At 36.3% G+C, this 20,005-nt stretch overlaps 1 protein-coding gene and 1 long non-coding RNA gene across 5 annotated transcripts; one reads left to right on the top strand and one right to left on the bottom strand.

Annotated features, from left to right (window-relative positions):
- The first annotated feature begins 1 nt into the window (after position 1).
- Scgalpha (sarcoglycan alpha) lies at positions 2-17,040 on the top strand. 4 transcript variants are annotated; one of them, XM_069334609.1, is made up of 12 exons: positions 2-134; positions 1,290-1,423; positions 3,038-3,165; positions 4,219-4,297; positions 4,459-4,657; positions 5,321-5,495; positions 5,756-5,878; positions 6,956-7,071; positions 8,853-8,903; positions 11,995-12,189; positions 13,813-13,872; positions 15,339-17,040. In XM_069334609.1, exons 2-12 carry the CDS (start codon positions 1,291-1,293, stop codon positions 15,358-15,360), a joined length of 1,281 nt encoding a protein of 426 aa, XP_069190710.1. In that variant the 5' UTR covers positions 2-134; position 1,290; the 3' UTR covers positions 15,361-17,040. The 4 variants fall into 4 exon arrangements, with proteins under 4 accessions (XP_069190710.1, XP_045599510.2, XP_045599511.2 ...); XM_045743554.2 differs by lacking the exon at positions 2-134 and adding an exon at positions 406-560; XM_045743556.2 differs by lacking the exon at positions 2-134 and adding an exon at positions 556-618.
- On the bottom strand, positions 12,417-18,334 carry LOC138370334 (uncharacterized). The gene is made up of 2 exons (XR_011230097.1): positions 17,706-18,334; positions 12,417-16,767 (listed from the first exon to the last, which is right to left on the bottom strand). It is a non-coding gene; the product is annotated as an uncharacterized lncRNA (long non-coding RNA).
- Positions 18,335-20,005: the final 1,671 nt, after the last annotated feature.

The following is a 20,005-nucleotide window of genomic DNA, read 5'->3' on the forward strand; positions in this document are numbered from 1 at the left end:
TGTGGAAATACGGCCTGGCTGGAGAGAGGACAAGATGACATCAGCTTGTTGACAAACCTGGTCTCATCGTCTGCCAGCAGCGTCAGCCATCCACTCCTCAAACACCAAACCACAAACAATAATTAATGAATTGCGTAATACTATATCACCAGCAATTTTCTATTATTAATTAATTATGTCATGAAAGTGTTAGTTTGGGTAGAAAATGGGTGTTTAGTAATAAATATAATCAGTATACATTTGTCGTCTGCTTCGGAATTGACGACCCTAAGAAATTTATGACAAATATTATCACAGACATTTAGTAATTCTTAATGGCTGCTATGAACACACACATAACCGCCATACCATAACAAAGCAAACCTTATGTCATAGCTATTGTAATATGGCCACAATATGTCTATATCTATAAGGAAAATGATTAATATAATTTAATACAAGTCTACTCTAGACTCGTCCTGAATTTTTGATAAGGCCCTCGGTGTGTGTCCTCTATGGCAATCAATGGGCATGTTGACGTCAATTTCACACCATATAGGCGTTCCAGCCCACTCAGGAAGGTTAGTTGACACCAACATGCATATCAATTAGTATTTAACAGTGGTGCAACCTTGTCTGGTGAGTGTTATAGTGTGTGACAACCTGATTGGCGAGTTGATTAGTTGCTCCTGACCTTTGACCCGCAAGTTGTTAATGTATTTAAACTGCCAGAGTACAGTCTGGGTTATAATTCATTTATTTAGTTATTTACCACTATATAATATTGTATAATTATAAATGAAGAGGTAAGGAAGTTATGTAATGTAGCTTCAGTGACTGTCAAGCAGTATAATAACCTTTTTGAGCTTGCAACCTTAAACAGAATATATAAATCTACCGTTGGTAAGTTTTTTTTAAGGAAAATGAGTACAGTATTTGGATGAAAATTGCCAGAATGAGAGACTTAAAATGATGTGATTTGAATTTTGTGGTCAGTGCTTAGTTGAGCACACGTTCATTGGACCAAACAAACTAAAAGATGTGTTATCGATTGATTTTCTTGAGAATGAATCAATTTAGATGCTTCAAATGCACCAAATCTGATTTATTATTATAACAACATAACAAATCATACAGAGACACACATGTTTCCCAAGGCCCCTTCCCTCTTCACCAGTTTGACCTGGGGAGGGGGGGGGGGGAGAGGGAAGACCTCAATACAAGCCTAAAATATATGTATAGGGTTCCTGTCCCCGACAGAATAAATTAAAAATTATTTACTTTGGCATAATAATGTTTCTTTGTTGCAGAATGCTGCTGTTGGTACTTGGAGTGCTGGGTGTGCTTCTAGGTTCCCCAGGTCCTTGTGTGGGTAGTGAAGTGTTGTCTTCTCAGCTCTTCATTCTTCCTCTCTCACACCAAAACTTTAGTTTTCTGACTCCAGGTGAGATTGATAAAACCATATACTTTTCTGTATGCCTCATATGGTAGATCATCAAACATTCTATGAACATTTCTCATTAATCAATATTCAGTACTGTATTGGTTTTAGTATATCAATTTTAAAACATTTTCTTATTTACAAATTTAAAGCATATGTTATTAAGGAATGCATTCCTGTGTTTACTAGCAAGACTGGCAACAGCTTGCCTTCGGACTATCTTGCTGTGGCATGCCCTCGGAGCATTTTGTGGTGGCATGCCATGGAGCATCTCGCTGCAGCATGCCCTCGTTTACCCTTAAAGCCCCTCACTGTGGGGCTTTAAGGGTAAAAGAAGCCCCTCACTGTGGGGCTTTAAGGGTAAAAGAAGCCCCTCGCTGTGGCGTGCCGTCGGAGCCCCTCGCTGTGGCGTGCCGTCGGAGCCCCTCGCTGTGGCGTGCCGTCGGAGCCCCTCGCTGTGGCGTGCCGTCGGAGCCCCTCGCTGTGGCGTGCCGTCGGAGCCCCTCGCTGTGGCGTGCCGTCGGAGCCCCTCGCTGTGGCGTGCCGTCGGAGCCCCCTCGCTGTGGCGTGCCGTCGGAGCCCCTCGCTGTGGCGTGCCGTCGGAGCCCCTCGCTGTGGCGTGCCGTCGGAGCCCCTCGCTGTGGCGTGCCGTCGGAGCCCCTCGCTGTGGCGTGCCGTCGGAGCCCCTCGCTGTGGCGTGCCGTCGGAGCCCCTCGCTGTGGCGTGCCCTCGGAGCCCCTCGCTGTGGCGTGCCCTCGGAGCCCCTCGCTGTGGCGTGCCCTCGGAGCCCCTCGCTGTGGCGTGCCCTCGGAGCCCCTCGCTGTGGCGGGACCACGAAGCACATTGCCATGGCATGCCCTTTGAGCACCTCGCTGCCACATGCTCTTGGAGCATCTCGATAAATATTCTTCATTGCTAGTACAGTACTGTACTGTACAATGGTATTTCAAATAAATTGGTTGATTCAAGAACCTTACGACATACTGAGATAACAATGGAGAATGTAATTACTTTTTTATACTACAGTAATATCAATTAGAAAAGTAGATCTTGTTGAATTTTTATATTTTAATTGGTGCTACAAATTCAAATTACCCTATCCAGATTTATCTTGTTTATCCAGACAAGATAAATTAAGATAAACAAGATTGTTCAACTATCCAGACTTGTTGAACTTGGTTCCAGTTCGGGTGAGATGCCCAAATAGTATCATGTTTACAATACTTTCAGATAATAAAGAATATAAAAGTACTTAAAGATTAAAGAATATATTTTTCTTGCATATTTATTTGTGTACTTTATACAAATTTACTTAGTATTTTAATTATATAAGTAGTGTACAGTGTAGAATAATTTTCATAAATTTGGTAGAAAACATGAAGACGTACATTATTTTAATAATAATGATTAACTGCTAATAGTTACCTTAGAAGAAAGTTACAATTTGTGTATCCAGTATTACAAGAGTAGGTGAAATACATTTTTGCAAAACCCCTTGATGATAAACAATTATAGTCGAACCTAATCAAGTATAGGGCCCAGAAAAGTGTTGTAGTATGTGCCTCATTTGTTCTTCAAAAAGCAAATTACTGTACTTGATGACCTTTACTTACTCAGGTGTAACTTACCGACCCAGTTTACGAGACATGCCAGATCTTCCCAGCTGGCTTCACTACACGTACTCTCCTGCTGTGCGCACAGGCTTTGTGTATGGCGTCCCACCAGAAAACATTAGAGATTTTGAGGTATATATCAATATGAATAATCTTTCATTTACAAATATTTTATGTATTTATGTGTGTGTGTGTATTTAATTAGACAAATGGATAGGGGCCATTGTGCTCCTTCAAGTTCAAGATCATGGTCTGCATGATTCTAGCTCATTGATTTCTTTCCTTGTCCTTCTTTTTAAAGATGACACAACCATGTTGCTTGTCTGTCAAGTGTTGTTTCCATACCTTGTCTTGTCTTCTTTGCTGTTTAAGATTCTTATTGGCATGTTCTGTTATTGACAAAGTTAAGGGATTTCACGAGGGTTTTGAACTGAATCTAGCTTCTAGTATTTTTCACTTGCTTTAGAGTGGTACTGTATTACCATATGTATACTTGCTCTACAGGTTGGTGTTTGTTGAATTTTGCTTTGTTTGATACTTGCTTTATACATGTTCTAGATGCCTGGAGGTGCCTGCTAGTTTTTATTATTTTTATTTATTTAAAAGAATGGGTTGTGACAGTACATACATTGGTGATTAAATGGTACGTTCTTTCAAAGCAATTAACAGGCAGCATTTCTGACAGGTCATTGCCTGAAACAACACGGGCAGCATTGGAAATCCCAGATCCCACCATCACAGAGGTTGTCTTGATTGGGATGGATGTGGGATACCTTATTACCAAGGTTGACATTCAAGCCACTTGCTTCCCGTTTGAACTTTGTGACAAGGAAGAATTACCATTTTTATTGGATGCTTGTGGACCTTCTAAGCATGCAAAACTTTGATGCTCTGTCACCTTTACCCCCACTGCATGATGTGATGTTCAAAGATCCAGTGGCTTTTTACATGAGGGAATAACTGAGTAATGCAGAAAAAAAAGTCTTCATATTGGACTAGTGAAATTTGAAGCCTTATTTTCTTGTTTTGCTATTATACAATATATTAAAATAAAAATGTTCTTATAATTGTTAGTATTTTTATGTAAAGTATATTTAATAACACTGAACTGCAGTAGGTTCTAAGGATTATATAAATTACTGATGTGAACTGAGTAACTAATTGTAGGACTTGTTTATCCAACAGCTAGAGGTGATAGCTAGAGACAAGCACACATATGAGACATCTTATCAAGTGTTCAAAATGAATGTTTTAAACCAATCCCGTAAGTAATCTCTTGCCTATGTCATTTTCGATATACTGTACTGATATTTAGAATAATACATATTTTTTTATGCAGCTTAATGTGTAAAACCCACTATATGGAAGCTATTTGCTTTAATTTTGGTATAGCAGCATTTATAATGCACTTTAAATTTGCAACAGGTAAGCCATATGAGGTGCGTTTCAAGATACAAAATATGAATGTTGACGAGTTGCTGGTTGGAGGGCGTTGGGACCGACTTCACCAGGTGATAAGTAATGACCTGTGGCAAGAGAGCACAGATGACTTGACAGTGACATCTCTTGCCTCTGCTACACAACGTGGTGATAGGTTACCTGCAAGCCCAGATGAGAAAGAAGGGCAAGTGCCATAGCTTTAGTTGGTATTCATTGAACTGATGTGTACATTGTGTGCTGTACCTGCATTAGTTCTTTATTTATGTAGGTTGTTCTTATCCTATTAATGGAAACCTTTTAAGCAGAAACATGTTCCATGTGAAAGTGCTTATGTATGCACCCCAAATCTGCACAAATCAAAATAAGTGATGACCTTTCGATCTGTTTTGAAACATTTAATAATGTTTGTGTTTTTGATGTAGACAATGAAGTATTGTCTTCCCTGATATGTGCTGTATAATATGTTGGAAGTACTATACTGTCAGATAAGCTGTTTGAAGCAAAAATGCACTTTCACAAGAGTAACAATGGAATAAGTACATTTATGAATGGGATGGCTTGTACTTTGTTAAAATAATATAATTGTTTTGCTTGTTTAAATTGTTAAGATGACACACTCTTAAATATGCTTATTTTCTCATACTGTATTTATACATTAGTATTATTCTAATAACCTGAAATGTTACAGGTGAAACTTGTTTTTTTTGTAAATCAAGAGGAATATTTATTAATTATGGCATTTTATTGTTTAATTATAGTAGTTAATATGAATTGACAGCCCAAAGAAATAGCACACTTATGGTATGTCATTTGTTAAATTTGTAACCCATTCAATCTTCCTTTACAGAGTGTATGTGAGTTATGGAAGCTCGGTGCCTTTCTCTGCAGCTTTACTTGAATTAGAGAAGGAAGTTGAGCCTTTGTGGCACCACCAACCATGTCCATTGTACTTCAAGAAAACTTCTTATGAGAGATTTTTCCAGCAACAAGGTTTTGCCATTGATTGGTGTAGTTTCAAACTGGTAAATACCTTATTAGCATTAAGAATGGATTTGGGTATACTAACATGATGTGAATAGCAATGAATGGTGAGGTTAAGTGACAAGGTAGGGTGAAATGTTTGATGATGGTACTGTACTACATTATATTATGCCTTATAGATACTGTACAAAGAAGTGATTATAGAAAGAATATTACTAATATTTTGTTCTGCCAATGTTCATAAAAGTTAAGAATTTATATTAGTTTTAATCTAAATCAATAACAATGTTCTCTGTTATAGCATAACAACAAAAAGACCACCATGATTGGAGACGATGCCACCGGAGAAGATGAGGAACCCAAATCTCCTGTAATCTCTGCTTTGGAGAATGAGGGACGTGTATATCTTCAGAGGAGAGACCAGGTGAGACTTTTTATTAGGTGGAAAAAGACATTTGTTCATAGGTATTTTGAATGAAACTATACGCCTTAACATAAGGGAAAAAAAAAAGAATTTGTGGACGCTCTCATCTGACCTATATTATACTGCACTCCTAAAGTTATTATAATCATCTGCTGCTTGTCAGTATTGTAGCCCATGTAGCATCAGCATTACAGGTGCCAATATACATTGACTGTACTGAGAAGACATCCCTAAGGTAACAAGTTTCTGGGTCTCCAGTCACAGAACTGTCTGCGACTAGACAACCTCAGAAGCAATACTGTACTTGCAAAATACAGAAATACTGCTTGGAACACTGGGTATGCTCAATATATATTTTTAAGTCACAAGTCAGTAAATTGTTCATAGCTACTAAGCTGGCATATGTCTGGTGTATCACATGAGCACTATACTGGTACCTAGAGTCAATTAACTATTAATAATCATTCCCTACTTAATGATCACAAAGCACAGTCAGCAGATACTGAGGAGGGAATGAAATGGTACACCCTGGGTTGGGTTAGGTGCTGCCACCTGATTATGGTGAAGCATAATTGCTTGTAATTGATGGAATAGATTACTTCACGGTACCCAGCAACGGTCACAAATGTGATGTCACTGGGCATTCTCAAGGAGCAAATGCTTGTTTCATCTGGATGAAACTTATATCCACTGATTTCCAAGTACAGGTACGGTGTGTGGCCTTACAGGAAGTGCCAAAACCCCAATGGTACTGGTACCATATATTACACATGAAGCTTTAAGATGAGCAGGATCTATAATGTTTGGGAAAAGCAGAATAAAATCCTCAGAGGTGCTTTTCACACAGCATAAGTTAATTTCATTAGTTAAAATTCTCTATACCATATATAATTGAATGTGTAGAAAGTTCACATTTCTACACAAATCAACTGAATTTTACTTTGTTTTATTTTAACTATATACCCATATTAAAAATACATCTAAATGCCATCTACTGTAGATCCTATATGTTATGTAAATTTATTTATTTTTTCACTGAGTAGATTGACTGTTAAAATATATATTCTATTTATACAGGTGGAGAAGCGTTCCTACACTTTTGATGTTGTGCACACAATCCTTATTCCTCTTGTGGTGATGCTAGTTTTGCTGGGGCTCCTTACCTTGGCTATGTGCTGCCATAGGAATAATATGTAAGTGCACATCAAATTTAATATTATTCTCTTACACTGTATGTTGTCTTAACATACAGGTGTAGATGTATGATTTTGAATTTTATTTTGTATGATTTTAAAGCATACACTCACATCACATCTAACTCAGCAGGAGATGATTCAGTTAAATTAACTGACTATTCTTTGAGAATTTCTCTGTGCAGGAGGTCCCATGTTTAAAAGTTCACTTCACAGCATGATGTCTAGTCACTTGCATGTTTCTTAACTGTAGCTATCCACTTTAACTTTGTTTCAGGGTTCTCTTTCATGACATTGTCAACAGCCTTCAGAGTAGTTGTATTGTTTGCAATTATTTGGTGAAGTCTTCAGCATGATTTGGCTCCTCTAGTTAGGCCACTACTAAGATGGTGCCTTTGTGACTTTGTCTCTGGCCTAGTCCTTTGGTATTAGACTCTTTTGCTATGCACACAATGAGGCTGTGCACATTCTTGGTTGTAGGTTTTCATGCTTGGTCATCTTACTTGCCTGAGGGTTTAAAAGTGACTCTTTTTGTTTTTGCTTAGTCTGTGGCTACCTTCTTCCAAGCTATTGTCCCAATGTCAGCAGTCTCTATATGAATGCATGGTGAAAATGTGCCAATTTGTGTGTGTGTGTGTATAAAGTTACCTAATTACTTAAGTGCAGTTACAGGATTAAAGCTATGCTCATGGTGTCCCATTTTCCCAGCAAGGAAGGGATAGCAAAATACTAAAGAAATTGTTCACAACCTTTGTACTCAATTGTGCTTGCGAGGGTTTAGCTCTGGCTTTTGTGATGAGGTTATTGTGTATCGGTGGCCTTTTATTGTCTAATCAGAAATTGGTCTTTCCCAAATGTTCCCAGCCAGAATAGCAGCAAAGGAGTGGGTTGCAAGACAATTTGAACTGTGCCAGGAACAGATTTATGTGCAATATAGGTGTGACATTACATTGTAGGACTAGATACAATATTTAATCACCTTTTTTGGTACTTATGTGTACAAAATAGTTATTCTATATAATGATAAACTAAAGTGAAACAGCAAGTATAAAAACCCTCTAACTTGAAACATCAGAGCTGGCACCCCATACATGCTCCCCCTCCCGATGTGTACGAAAGCAGAAAAGACTTTAGGTACAGTATTTGTGTTTTTTTTGTATTTTCTTTATTTTTATGCATACAAATGTGTAATTTTATAAGAACAAATAATTTTGTAAGGGGCACACAGGTAATGGCACCTTTGATAGCTGCACTTTAAGGGTTAAGAATGATTTGTACAATATTTTATTTACATGGAGTTTACAGAAACTTAATGCTGTGCAAATGGAAAGCTGACTGTATCAGGCTATAAGAATTTATTTGCATAACATCCATCTGTAAATATTCATTTTCATAGCTTTATTTTCAGGTCCCTATAAAAAATTTGAATCATCTGGTGTAAAAATTAGCTTCAAGGACAGTATGGTATTCTATATTTGTTCTGTGCATTTTTCTTTTACACAAGAGTCATTAGTTAACATTTTATTTCAATAAGCTTGGCTTTGATTTTTCCTGAATCTGATAAAAGCCGATTCATTAAATTTTTTTTATATTTTTTAAATAATAGAAAGGTGAATATTTAAGAAACTTGCATTTAGTTCATGTTAATTAAAGAATTGGAGTATTTTAATATGTACAAGAGAGTATTTAGTATTAATTAAGTCATTATGATATAATATTGCCATAGGTTACAAATAAGAAAGCACAGTTGCATTATTACATTTTTTATTCCACAAACTCAGGGATCAGCGGTCCAGTGACTTTTTTGATGAACTCTTTGACGATTTCCCTCGGTAAGGTATTGCAAAAGATGAGGGTACGATTTTTGTAGTATAACAGAGTAGGACTAATGTTTGGTCTATAACAAGAAAAGTGGTAACTAGACACACCTTATTGTATAAGTGCATTGTTTTTCAACTTCACTCTGGCAAAAGTGTAGGTGTGAGAATTTGATTTAAGCATGCTTTTGTAGTACTGAAGTGAAGTGAGCACTGCAAATCATATAATTCATTTTTTATTTGCAAAAGTTTTGTAAGGTAAGGTATATTTTATTATTCATGTAACCGTTCCCGAGTTCTTAATATTGTGCAGCACGAAATAAATTTTGCATCCGAGTTCTTTTAAATTTATAGTACAGTACTCTTGAATAACTAATTTTACATTAAAATCTGAGGTATTTCAGTTGGATGCTTCCTAAGACAAGACCACTGAAGGTTGCATTTAAAAGGATCATGATACTGTAATGCTGTGTGATATTTTACACCGACGCAACAGGAATCTATTCAAATGTTCTTGTCAGGTCATATTGTTGCTAAGGAAGCAGTGAAGAAAAGCTCAATCCAGGCCAGAGTGACTACAGAAGCCTTGCTCATTAGCACTCAAAAGCCTATCCAGGCTCTATTTGGAATATAAAGTAAGTCTTGCCAACTGCCAGTTTACTTATCTGGATAGACAGCACGAGCCATTCTGATACTCAGTTCTCCGACTTGAGCCCTATCACAGTCTTCCTGACTCATTTGTACAGGGTATTGTACAAATGTACAATACCCTGTACAAATAGTACCCTGTACTATTACAATAGTAATGTACCCTGTACTATTACAGTAGTAATGTACCCTGTACTATTACAGTAGTAATGTACCCTGTACTATTACAGTAGTAATGTACCCTGTACTATTACAGTAGTAATGTACCCTGTACTATTACAGTAGTAATGTACCCTGTACTATTACAGTAGTAATGTACCCTGTACTATTACAGTAGTAATGTACCCTGTACTATTACAATAGTAATGTACCCTGTACTATTACAATAGTAATGTACCCTGTACTATTACAATAGTAATGTACCCTGTACTATTACAATAGTAATGTACCCTGTACTATTACAGTAGTAATGTACCCTGAACTATTACAGTAGTAATAGTACATATACTGTAGTACCCTGTACTGTGTGTGATGGTTGAGCATGCTTAAGACTAGATTCATTCAAGTGCATTGCTTTCATAAGAAACAAACTTTTACTGTGCCATGGGTTTGTTGTGTACTTACTGTACTCACCTAGTTGTGCTTGCGGGGGTTGAGCTTCGGCTCTTTGATCCTGCCTCTCAATCATCAATCAACTGTTGTACAGGTTCCTGAGCCTACTGGGCTCTTATCATATCTACATTTAAAACTGTATGGAGTCAGCCTCCACCATATCACTGCCTAATGCATTCCATCTGTTAACTACTGACACAATAAAAAAGTTCCTTCTAATGTTTCTTTATCTGTTGACAACAGTTGATTGGAATGCTTCTTGTGTACGTATAATTAAACTTTTGTATATTTTGTGACAACCAGCTGGGTGACCCAGTCTCTTCTTTGTTTCAATTTGGCTTGATTCAGTAGTTGGCTGCTGTTCCAGAGATTCCAATTATATTCACAGTTAATTGGTGCTTGCTCCAGGATTGGGCATTTGTGCTAATCACAATATTTTGGACACATTCTGCTCTGTGTGCAGTTTGTTTTACCTTCATCTGACTTTGACCAAATTCACACTTTGAGTGAATGTGAAGTTTATTTCTAGCTAGATAATTTAATGGTCCCATTCCAGCTCTTGTGTACTTGATTCTCCTGTGCTCTGTTTTTTTATGTAATGGAGCTATTGTCAGGAGATTGGGTTTTGGTGTGGATGCTGCCATGTGGTAGTGGAGGAAAATCAGCCAGGATGTCAAACTGGCTGTTGGTTATAGCATCATTTGGTAGTACTGTACTTGTAATGTCAAATTAACTTGCTGGAAAAGATTGAGTGCTTATGAGTGGACTATGTTATCTGGGTGTTATATGTTACATATACCTAATTTTCCTACAGTGGCTCTTTAGCACAAATATGATCTGACGGGGATATTTGACATAAGCCCTGTTGCTCCAGTCTAGAATGTCACCTTGAAAATTACAATTCTGTCTAATGGGACCTTCAGTGATCTTGTCTTATTGAATATAAGAGCATCTTCCTCAGAAAGAAGCTTTTTCATATTCACTCAAAGCCTGACTCTATTCACTTTTATTTATTAACATTTTTCATTTCTAGTGTGGAAAATGGTAAAATTAGTCCCAAAAGTAAAAATGGGAATTTTGATACTTTTTCTAGTAATTCTTAACTGGAGTTGGTACAGTACTGTATAGGTGAATAATCCTTAATATTTACAGCAGTTGGTTATGTATTTCATGTGTGGAAATACAAATTTCAATACATCAGCCATTGAAATACAGTAGTCTTAATTGATGTAATTAATCACATACAGTACAACATTTTCATCTTTCATATAAAATGGTCTGTTTTACCAATCCAGCTTCATTCAAAGTGAGCCTTCTTGATATTTCCATTATTATTCATCTTTGCAGGATTTGTTTCTACCAAACCATCATTAGTTACACATGTAATTATTCATTAAATTAAGAGTTGTTGAGAATCAGTCTGTGAAAACCTTTTATGTTGCCAAAGTTCATTATTATATTTTACCTGAATACAATAGTAACCTTTTAGTTACATTAATATCATTTTGCTCCAAACTCCCCATATGCTCCCCATATTGAGCAAAACTTTTTTTTTATATAGGTTTATAGGTACTTAATGTTAGTGGTCATATTTTCAATATTTAAGGTTGTTTGAATACAATTAGACTTCTTTTTTTACTTTATTAATTAGTAATTTGTTAATAATTTATTGTGATTATATAATCCTAATACTTTGTTTTACGTGGTTTTTGGTGAAATATGTTGTCACTTTGTTCATTTTTAAATTGTACTGTCAAAACTTATTTCTTATTTTCTATATGGTATTTTCAAGAAAATTAAATTTTTGTCTGAATATATTAATCCTGAATTCAGTCTATTGTGTCAGCATCCCAACAGGCCAGGATATCCAGATGGTTCAGTATGCTAGCATTCACCGAGCTACAGAGGCTCTGCGCTCTCTAAAGGGTCGTGAACATTCACCTCATCCTTCCACTGCGACGACGACAACTCAAGCGGATACACTCACTCGCTCACGGACAGCAAGTCCTTCTTCCACTCTTCCTAGAAATTCCACGCTCAGGTAAGTATAGGAGTGATTTCAATTGTAAATGGAAGCACAATCACTTGGTTAGTCTTTGTTTTTGCTACTACAAATGTTGCTATGCATTTATACAATGCTAGTCAACATAAACAAATTTTCATCTGTCCTACATTGACATGGTTAAGAGAGCTGCTGCAGTATATAGCAAGTTATTGCAAAGGTGATTGAAGTACTTTTGATGGGTAATAAATGATGGTATTTTAAAGTACCATTCATATAATTTTATTTAAATATATTGTACAGTGAATTAAAAAAAAAATATGTAACAGTACAGTACAGGTATCATTAAATGTTAAACTCATATTGGTCAAAAAGAGAGAGTTCTGGGGTACAGTCTCATTCTGGTAGTGCCTAAGGTAAGCTCAGCTGCCCATAGGACAGGATAATGCAGCCAGGCAGGATGATGCACTGCGCTGGCACTTCAGGAAACTTTTCAACCTGTTACTTTTGGGTCATAAAGTTGCTATGGAGTCTGTAGAGAATAATTCAGCCGAGAATTAAAAGTGGCAGTTAATTCATAAAACTTAAAAGTCCCCGTTTCTTTCACATCAACTAGGGAGAGCTTTGGTTAATTAACTGTCAGCTGGTCTACTTGGATATGTACATCGATTACCACGAAGTAGCAGCACCCTACATGCCTCCAGGCCCACACCCCTGGGCTACCTTTCCTGACTGTGTCATGTCATGCAGTAGGTTTGTATCAAACGTTTAGATAAGTTTGGCCAAATTCATTGATAAAATCTTAGCAAAGTTTTGAGAACAGGATTCAAAGTATTTGAGCATCTCTTAAATTTGTTTTTCAGGCCTGTAATTTGGCTTTGAGATACAATAATCCTAGTTTTGCACTGCCCTTCTCATCTCAAATGTTCTCTCGCTCTCTCTTCTCTCTCTGTTAATGAAATTTGTGTACCCTACAGGCAGTGCCTTGGTCCAGTATGTGGACACAAATTATTTCACTGAGGGTAACACCTCTCCTTGTCCAAAGGCTAGATAGGCTATAGTTATCAAAGAGCCCTAGACTAACCCTCAATACCAGGCTTATTTCTCATACTATGGTAGGACAAGCATACCTGGTGACATATAAGTCTTGATGCTGTTTTACATCCTGGTGCATGGCAGGTATAACAGAGCACCATGGTCACATGTGCTGCACTCTGCTTGGTTAAGAACTGACAGATTTATCTGTTCAAATAAGTGTTACATTATGCTTTAATAATTCTTTTCTGATAATTACTTTATTTAATATTCATAATTATCAAAAGGCACCAAGCTGGAGAGACTGTAGCACAGTCATTGAATGGTAAATTAAGTATTTTATATTGCTAATGAATCCTGTTCGATTAGACTAGTGATACTTAATTCTGAGATTTGAGATTTTCTATACCAAGCACTTTGATGACCCTGCAGGGACAGTTTGAAAAGTTCCCAGTGGTGCTGATGCAGTACAATTGGATGTCCTGATCCTATCATAAGGACACATGAATCATATCCTTAGGAGCAGCAGAAATATTCACTCATGTGTAATTTTCATACAACTTTGTCAAATTTTTGTAGTAACCTCAGATTTTGGGAATCATTTTCTAATACAATGTTCTATTTCAGTCGTCGATTTGAAGACTACGCCACTTTGTCTCGACCTGATCCACCACCATATCAAAGAAAGTAAGTCTTGGGTTTGATTATACAGTATCATGATTTTGTTTTATACAGTATACAGAGATATGTTTATATTATACAGTATCATGTAGTGCAAATGGCCTCATATACTGTGACAGAGGTTGGAAAGTTGTGGAATATAAGAGAAGTAACTGCAGAAAAGTGGATGGAAGCGGTTAAAGTTCTTGAGGGTAGTAATTTTAATGTGCTAGATTTGTGCAAAAGCATTCTTATAAGAAGCGAGAATAAAGAGTGGAATTGGATAAGGATTGTAAGGGCAGGAGCGAGAGATTGAGAAGAGGGGGATGGATGAAAAAGGTCGTAATGAATGAAGACTTGTATAGGGCAATGAATAACTTATGGCACAGTTAATGTTACTTGGTATGAAATTTCAGTTTGAAGGAGTTAAGGAGATGGCTGTTTTGATTGCATATGCTTTGTGTGATGTCAGGCAAGGATAAATAAAGATAAAAAAAATTGTCTCTTTAAAAATTTAGATTAATATAGCAAGAAATTATAATAATTTTTTTTTTTTTTTTTTTTTTTTAAGATATATACAAGAGTTGTTACATTCTTGTACAGCCACTAGTACGCATAGCGTTTCAGGCAGGTCCCTGGAATACGATCCCCTGCCGCGAAGAATCGTTAATCATTATTGTGAATGATTTGATTGGTAGAGTGGAAATGTGTCCTGAAAGTGACTTGACACTCTGTGGTGTGCTAAGAGTTAATTATGATAGTAGCAGATTGAAATAGTTATTTCATTACTCATATTTACAGTTTGGTAGTTAGGCATCTTTTTAAGACATGCTATAGGGTGAAAACTAGTGGTTAGTTGTTGTAAGGAAATGGTAGTGGAGGGGTCATCAAGGTCAGATCTCACCATACTAGCAGCACATAACTGCAGTATGACATCAGGTGAAATAAGGGTGTCGTCATTGGGTTAATGAAAATAAATTCGGCTAGAGGAAGTTGGTGCACTTAACGCTGAGAGTGCACGTGCACCCTCAGCGCACAAGTTAATTTGTTAATTTATAAATTAAACAATTTCATTTATGTTGACACAGCAATACAACAGTTTTGCTTTTGTTTCCAACATCTTAGGTTTGTTTATGGGGACATCTGGGAGTAAATTAATACTTTTAGAATGAGTTACTATGATACAAGAATATATCTGGAATGCAAACTAGGCTATTGAGAAAGTATTAATTTTTTTTTATAAAAGATTGGAAGTGTGTGAATCCCTGTAAAAAGAAACCTTTAAAACAAAAGATAGGTGTATTCCATTAACTATTCTGGTTATAAATTTAATAGCATGTTTTATTGAGAGAAATATTTGTTCAAATATTAACTTTCTTATAAAATTGTTATTGTAATTAATTTTAAATGTAGAATACTGATTTGTTATTGAAATTAAATCTATAAATAATGACTGATCAGCATAAGAATTATAATTTATTATTTTGTTCCAGTGGAACAACGCCAACTCGTTGAAAAGGAGGCGTTAAGAGTCTTCCAGAGGTGCATAATAATTTATTAACAGTGTAAGTAATGTACCTGTGTCGTAACTTAATTGGCACAATTTTATTGGAGTTTTGAGGTTACAGGTATGTATACAGTAGTTTACAAAGTTTATGGTCATATATATATATATATATATTATAATCTAAAATTACTGAATTGTATGTTTGGAGATAAATCAATCATACATAAGCAACAAATTTTGTATTTTAAACAAACTTGATTATTAACATCAATTTGTGAAGATCTATACTGTATGTCTAAATTTATTTTATTTTCACAAGTGAAATATATATCGAATTAAAACACTGAACGTTTTTTTCAAGTTTTTTATAATACAGTATATTTAATTCACATCTTTGATATTACAAATTAGTGTTGTAATGCTGAAACTGTTTGCATTATAACGAAAGACGATATGAGAGTTTTGAATTTGTCTACAGTTACACAGTATCATACATTGGTAACAACAAAGTATTCAGTAATATTAATGTATTTCCAGTGTCATTCATACAGCATTTAGCAAAATTATTGTAAACTACATGTGCACAATTTTATTGTATAGTATATGATCATAGGCACAATGTTATTGTATAATACATTTATATACAATTTAATTGTGTTGCTTGAAATTCAACATGCTTTCAGTGTTGAAACTGTGGATAAGTGAATGGGACATTAGGGGAAAAAAAGTATTACCTTTCTAGTCAGTACTAGTCACCCTATTGCAATAGGTTTATAGCCTACTAGCAGAGGAACACTTTATTGCCCGGATGAAGACTGGGTCAACCATTTTAGGCCACCTGGGTTGTGTAGTGAAGACCTTTATGTATACATTATAGTGAAGATCTTCACAGTACACAGTTTTCACCAGGACCAGGAATCGTCAAGCACTCAGTGCTCGCTTATGAAACATGAACATCTTTCCTTAATCATGGTATCAGTCTGTATGTATTAAATGCTTTGAGCTTCAAAGGCGCTGCAAGGTCATTCTCAATCCAAAGTTATTATTGTTAGACAACCTCGTAATACTTTGGAGCTTGTAAACTGTTTTATTAAGTATAGATAAGCTGCCATAATTGTGGAAAGATGCACAGGTTTCATAAGTGATCACTTAATGCTTGATAAATCTAGGTCATGGTCATTTGCTGAGAGGATTTTCACTAATGATGCAGATCATGTAGACTAGAGATGTATGTTACTATGACAGATTCTCCCAAGTTTCCAGGATCCTCACAAAATCTGGAATTCTTGGTATATGAGGACCTCCTATGGCTTCTCCTTTTTCCTCGGGTTCCTACAAGAGTTCAAGTTTTGTTTCCAGGATCTCCAATGGCCCTTAGTGGCTGCAGGGCACCCACTTAACTCTGTTAAAAAGTGCTGGAAAAAACAATATAGGTTAGTCATTGAGGAAGGGTGCCTGCTTTATGTACATATGCAGTACATAATCATGCACAATAATGTATAACCACAAAGGGAAATATAAGCCAGGAATTGTTTGAGCACTTTCATGTATATTTTAACACATTTCCTGAATGTGTTAAAATATACAAGTGTGCAGAGCTCTATCAGATATTCAGCTAGAAGTCTCAGTAATGTAATTTGTACATTTCATTGCACACACATTTTATCTATTAATAAATTTTCCTGTCACACGATCGTTTCATTTTAAAACCAAACAAACGTATAATAATTGACTTAAGGTCCAATACAAATTCTTCCTGCAATGAGATTGTAGACAACTACACAGCAACAGTATTGATTTGGTGGTTGTTACTAGATGGGTCTAGTTTATTGTGCACACACAATAATTGAATATTCAATATTCATGTACACTTTATGGGGAAAAGGGGGGGGGGGGGAGTTAAGGGAGGAATCCTTACCCACAGCCTTCACACCTTCTATAGTGTGATCATATCCCCTCTCTTTATTCTCTTCTCTAAGACAGCAAGTAAGTAATTATCAATAGAAGGCACCAAACCGGGAAGGCTATGTAGCACCATCAAATGTGTGGGATAATCAGAAGGCGCTATATATCGCCAAGGATGCCAATACGAGAACAAAAACGCATAAGGCGAACGATATCAAAAGAATCATAGTCGCCAAGATCTAAGACAGTAAGTCCTAGTTCTTTTAACCTATCCTCATAACTTGACTCTTAGTTCTGGCACTAGTTTAATGCTCTGTACGTTTACATTTTTATGTTTCACAAAGTGCGGACTTCAGGGGCTGCATATTTCAGTGTGATATAACAAAGTGCTTTAGACTGCCTTCAGAAAGTTATTTGAAAACCAAAATAAGAATTCTTTATTGTTTACCAGTGTCCCATATGCTGTGGTGGTAGTGGTGGTTGCTTTCTTACTTCTACATAAAGAAGATAGCCATAACAGACCAACTCTCGTGTATAACATCTCCTCAAGGATACTTGACACACTTCATGTTACCTCACGGTAAATGCCTTGACTTTTGACCTGCTGGAGGATGTTCGATTGCCCCCATGCTCAAAATTGTTGTCAACTGTCAAGCAGGACAGCTAAAGGAGGAATCTGCAGTGTCAGTATCAATGTCTCAGACCCTGCTGGAATATAACCAGTCTGTCAATCGGGTCAACCCAAGTGTTGCGTTTCCATGCGTTTCCAAAAGGGTCGCCCATGTTGGAATCGGTGAACGCCCTAGTAATATTGTTGAAAACATCTTAATAACTTATTAAACCAAAGGTCTTTTTATGTCAGAAGAACGGCAGAAACTGGATCTATATATGAAAACTCTTTCAGGACAAAATTTAAAGTAAAACTAGATTATGTAAAACTAGATTAAAGTAAATTTATGTTTCTATCTTTCTTGAGACGTATAAAAATCTTACGTTTATTAACGATTCTGCGTGAAATAAGCATTGTTCTGAGATGAATATTGCGGATTTCCGGCTCTACGACCGATGAAAAATGCAACTTTTATACAACTAGAAATAACTTTAGTTTTACTTTAAATTTTGTCCTGAAAGAGTTTTCATATATAGATCCAGTTTCTGCCGTTCTTCTGACATAAAAAGACCTTTGGTTTAATAAGTTATTAAGATGTTTTCAACAATATTACTAGGGCGTTCACCGATTCTAACATGGGCGACCCTTTTGGAAACGCAACACATGGGTTGACCTGATTGATATATGGGTCAGATTCCATTAAGGTTCGGAACACCAACACTTTAGGATGGTCATGTAAACACACATTAAGTCTCACGTCACACCAGAGAACCGTTTGTTAATGAATAATGTAAATATATCCAGGATGATCACATTAATTATTTGTTGACTGTCGTGGTGAGTAGGAAATGTTTAACTTGGCTCCTGTCCATGAAAGCTGCACATACTTGCTGCACCCACGGCCTTGCAATATTGATTTTGCATATACTAGACACCTGCTAATTATTTACAAAAAACATGTTTTTAGACCTAGATAAAGCTCTCGCATTCTTGAGACTAAGATCTGATGGAGTTTTATTCTTTGTGAAACGTTCCTCATGGGAAATGATGTTTGGGGGGGTCCGGCCGCTGGCCTGCGGTGGGGGTGCAGCGCCGGTCCCCAAGTGTCCCGCTGTCCGCAGCTAATACTTTGCCCAGTCTAGGTGCTAGTAAGCCCTACTTGTAGTCACACCCCCTTCTCCTTATCCATTAGGTCTTTTACGGCCTCTTGGCCGGGTACATTACGTGTTATGTGGTCTCTCACTTATTAGTTATTCTTTGTGTCCTGCCTGTTATATCCTAGTGTTATATAATTACTACACATTTGCACTCGGCCTTAATTCTAGTACCAGTTAACCTTTAGGTTTCTGCAGAATTAGTTTCCATGTCACTATAGGCTAAGGTCTCATACTTACTACGGGTGTACCTTAAGTTAAATCTAGTCCTCGGACTTGGAATTGTTACTGTTAATTCTTACTTTATATATTTACTTTATATATTTTGATATAAACGTTATATATTTACTTTATATATTTACATGTTCAATATTAAGTTTAATATAATATCAACTTTGTTATAAGTCTATAATATAAACCGTGTTTAATATAGACTTTATATAATTACTTACTTTATATTTGAACTTTATATATTTACACGTTCTGCAGAATTTAATCCTCAATAAACTTTAACGCCCCATACTGCCAGTATCTTTCTCCCCCTGGTCAGAAAATGATGTTTACACATCTGCAAACATTTACTTGGAAGTGTCAAGGATGATCTTCCATCAAAATAAAAATATATATTTCTTGCATTAATAAAATAGTGGTACAGATTTCGAAGGTGTATAGCCAGGTTTACCTGACGGTATCCATAATCGGAGACAGTTAATGTCGGTATCAGATGTTGCTTCCTGTACTGGGCTTGAACTGTAAACAAAGCCCCTTTTCTGACCAGGGGGAGAAAGATACTGGCAGTATGGGGCGTTAAAGTTTATTGAAGATTAAATTCTGCAGAACATGTAAATATATAAAGTTCACATAAAGTAAGTAATTATATAAAGTTTATATTAAACACGGTTTATATTATAGACTTAACAAAGTTGATATTATATAAAACTTAATAATGAACATGTAAATATACAAAGTTTCAAATATAATTTA

This window comes from Procambarus clarkii, chromosome 31 (assembly GCF_040958095.1).
Source record: "Procambarus clarkii isolate CNS0578487 chromosome 31, FALCON_Pclarkii_2.0, whole genome shotgun sequence".
NCBI lineage: Eukaryota > Metazoa > Arthropoda > Malacostraca > Decapoda > Cambaridae > Procambarus > Procambarus clarkii.

Bases quoted from the DNA above. Each gene is read 5' to 3' on its own strand.
- Scgalpha (XM_045743554.2), top strand. From the start codon at position 505: ATGGGCATGTTGACGTCAATTTCACACCATATAGGCGTTCCAGCCCAC. The intron at 3,166-4,218 runs GTATATATCAAT...TTTATCCAACAG, and splicing joins AAAACATTAGAGATTTTGAG to CTAGAGGTGATAGCTAGAGA. The intron at 7,072-8,852 runs GTAAGTGCACAT...CCACAAACTCAG, and splicing joins TGCTGCCATAGGAATAATAT to GGATCAGCGGTCCAGTGACT.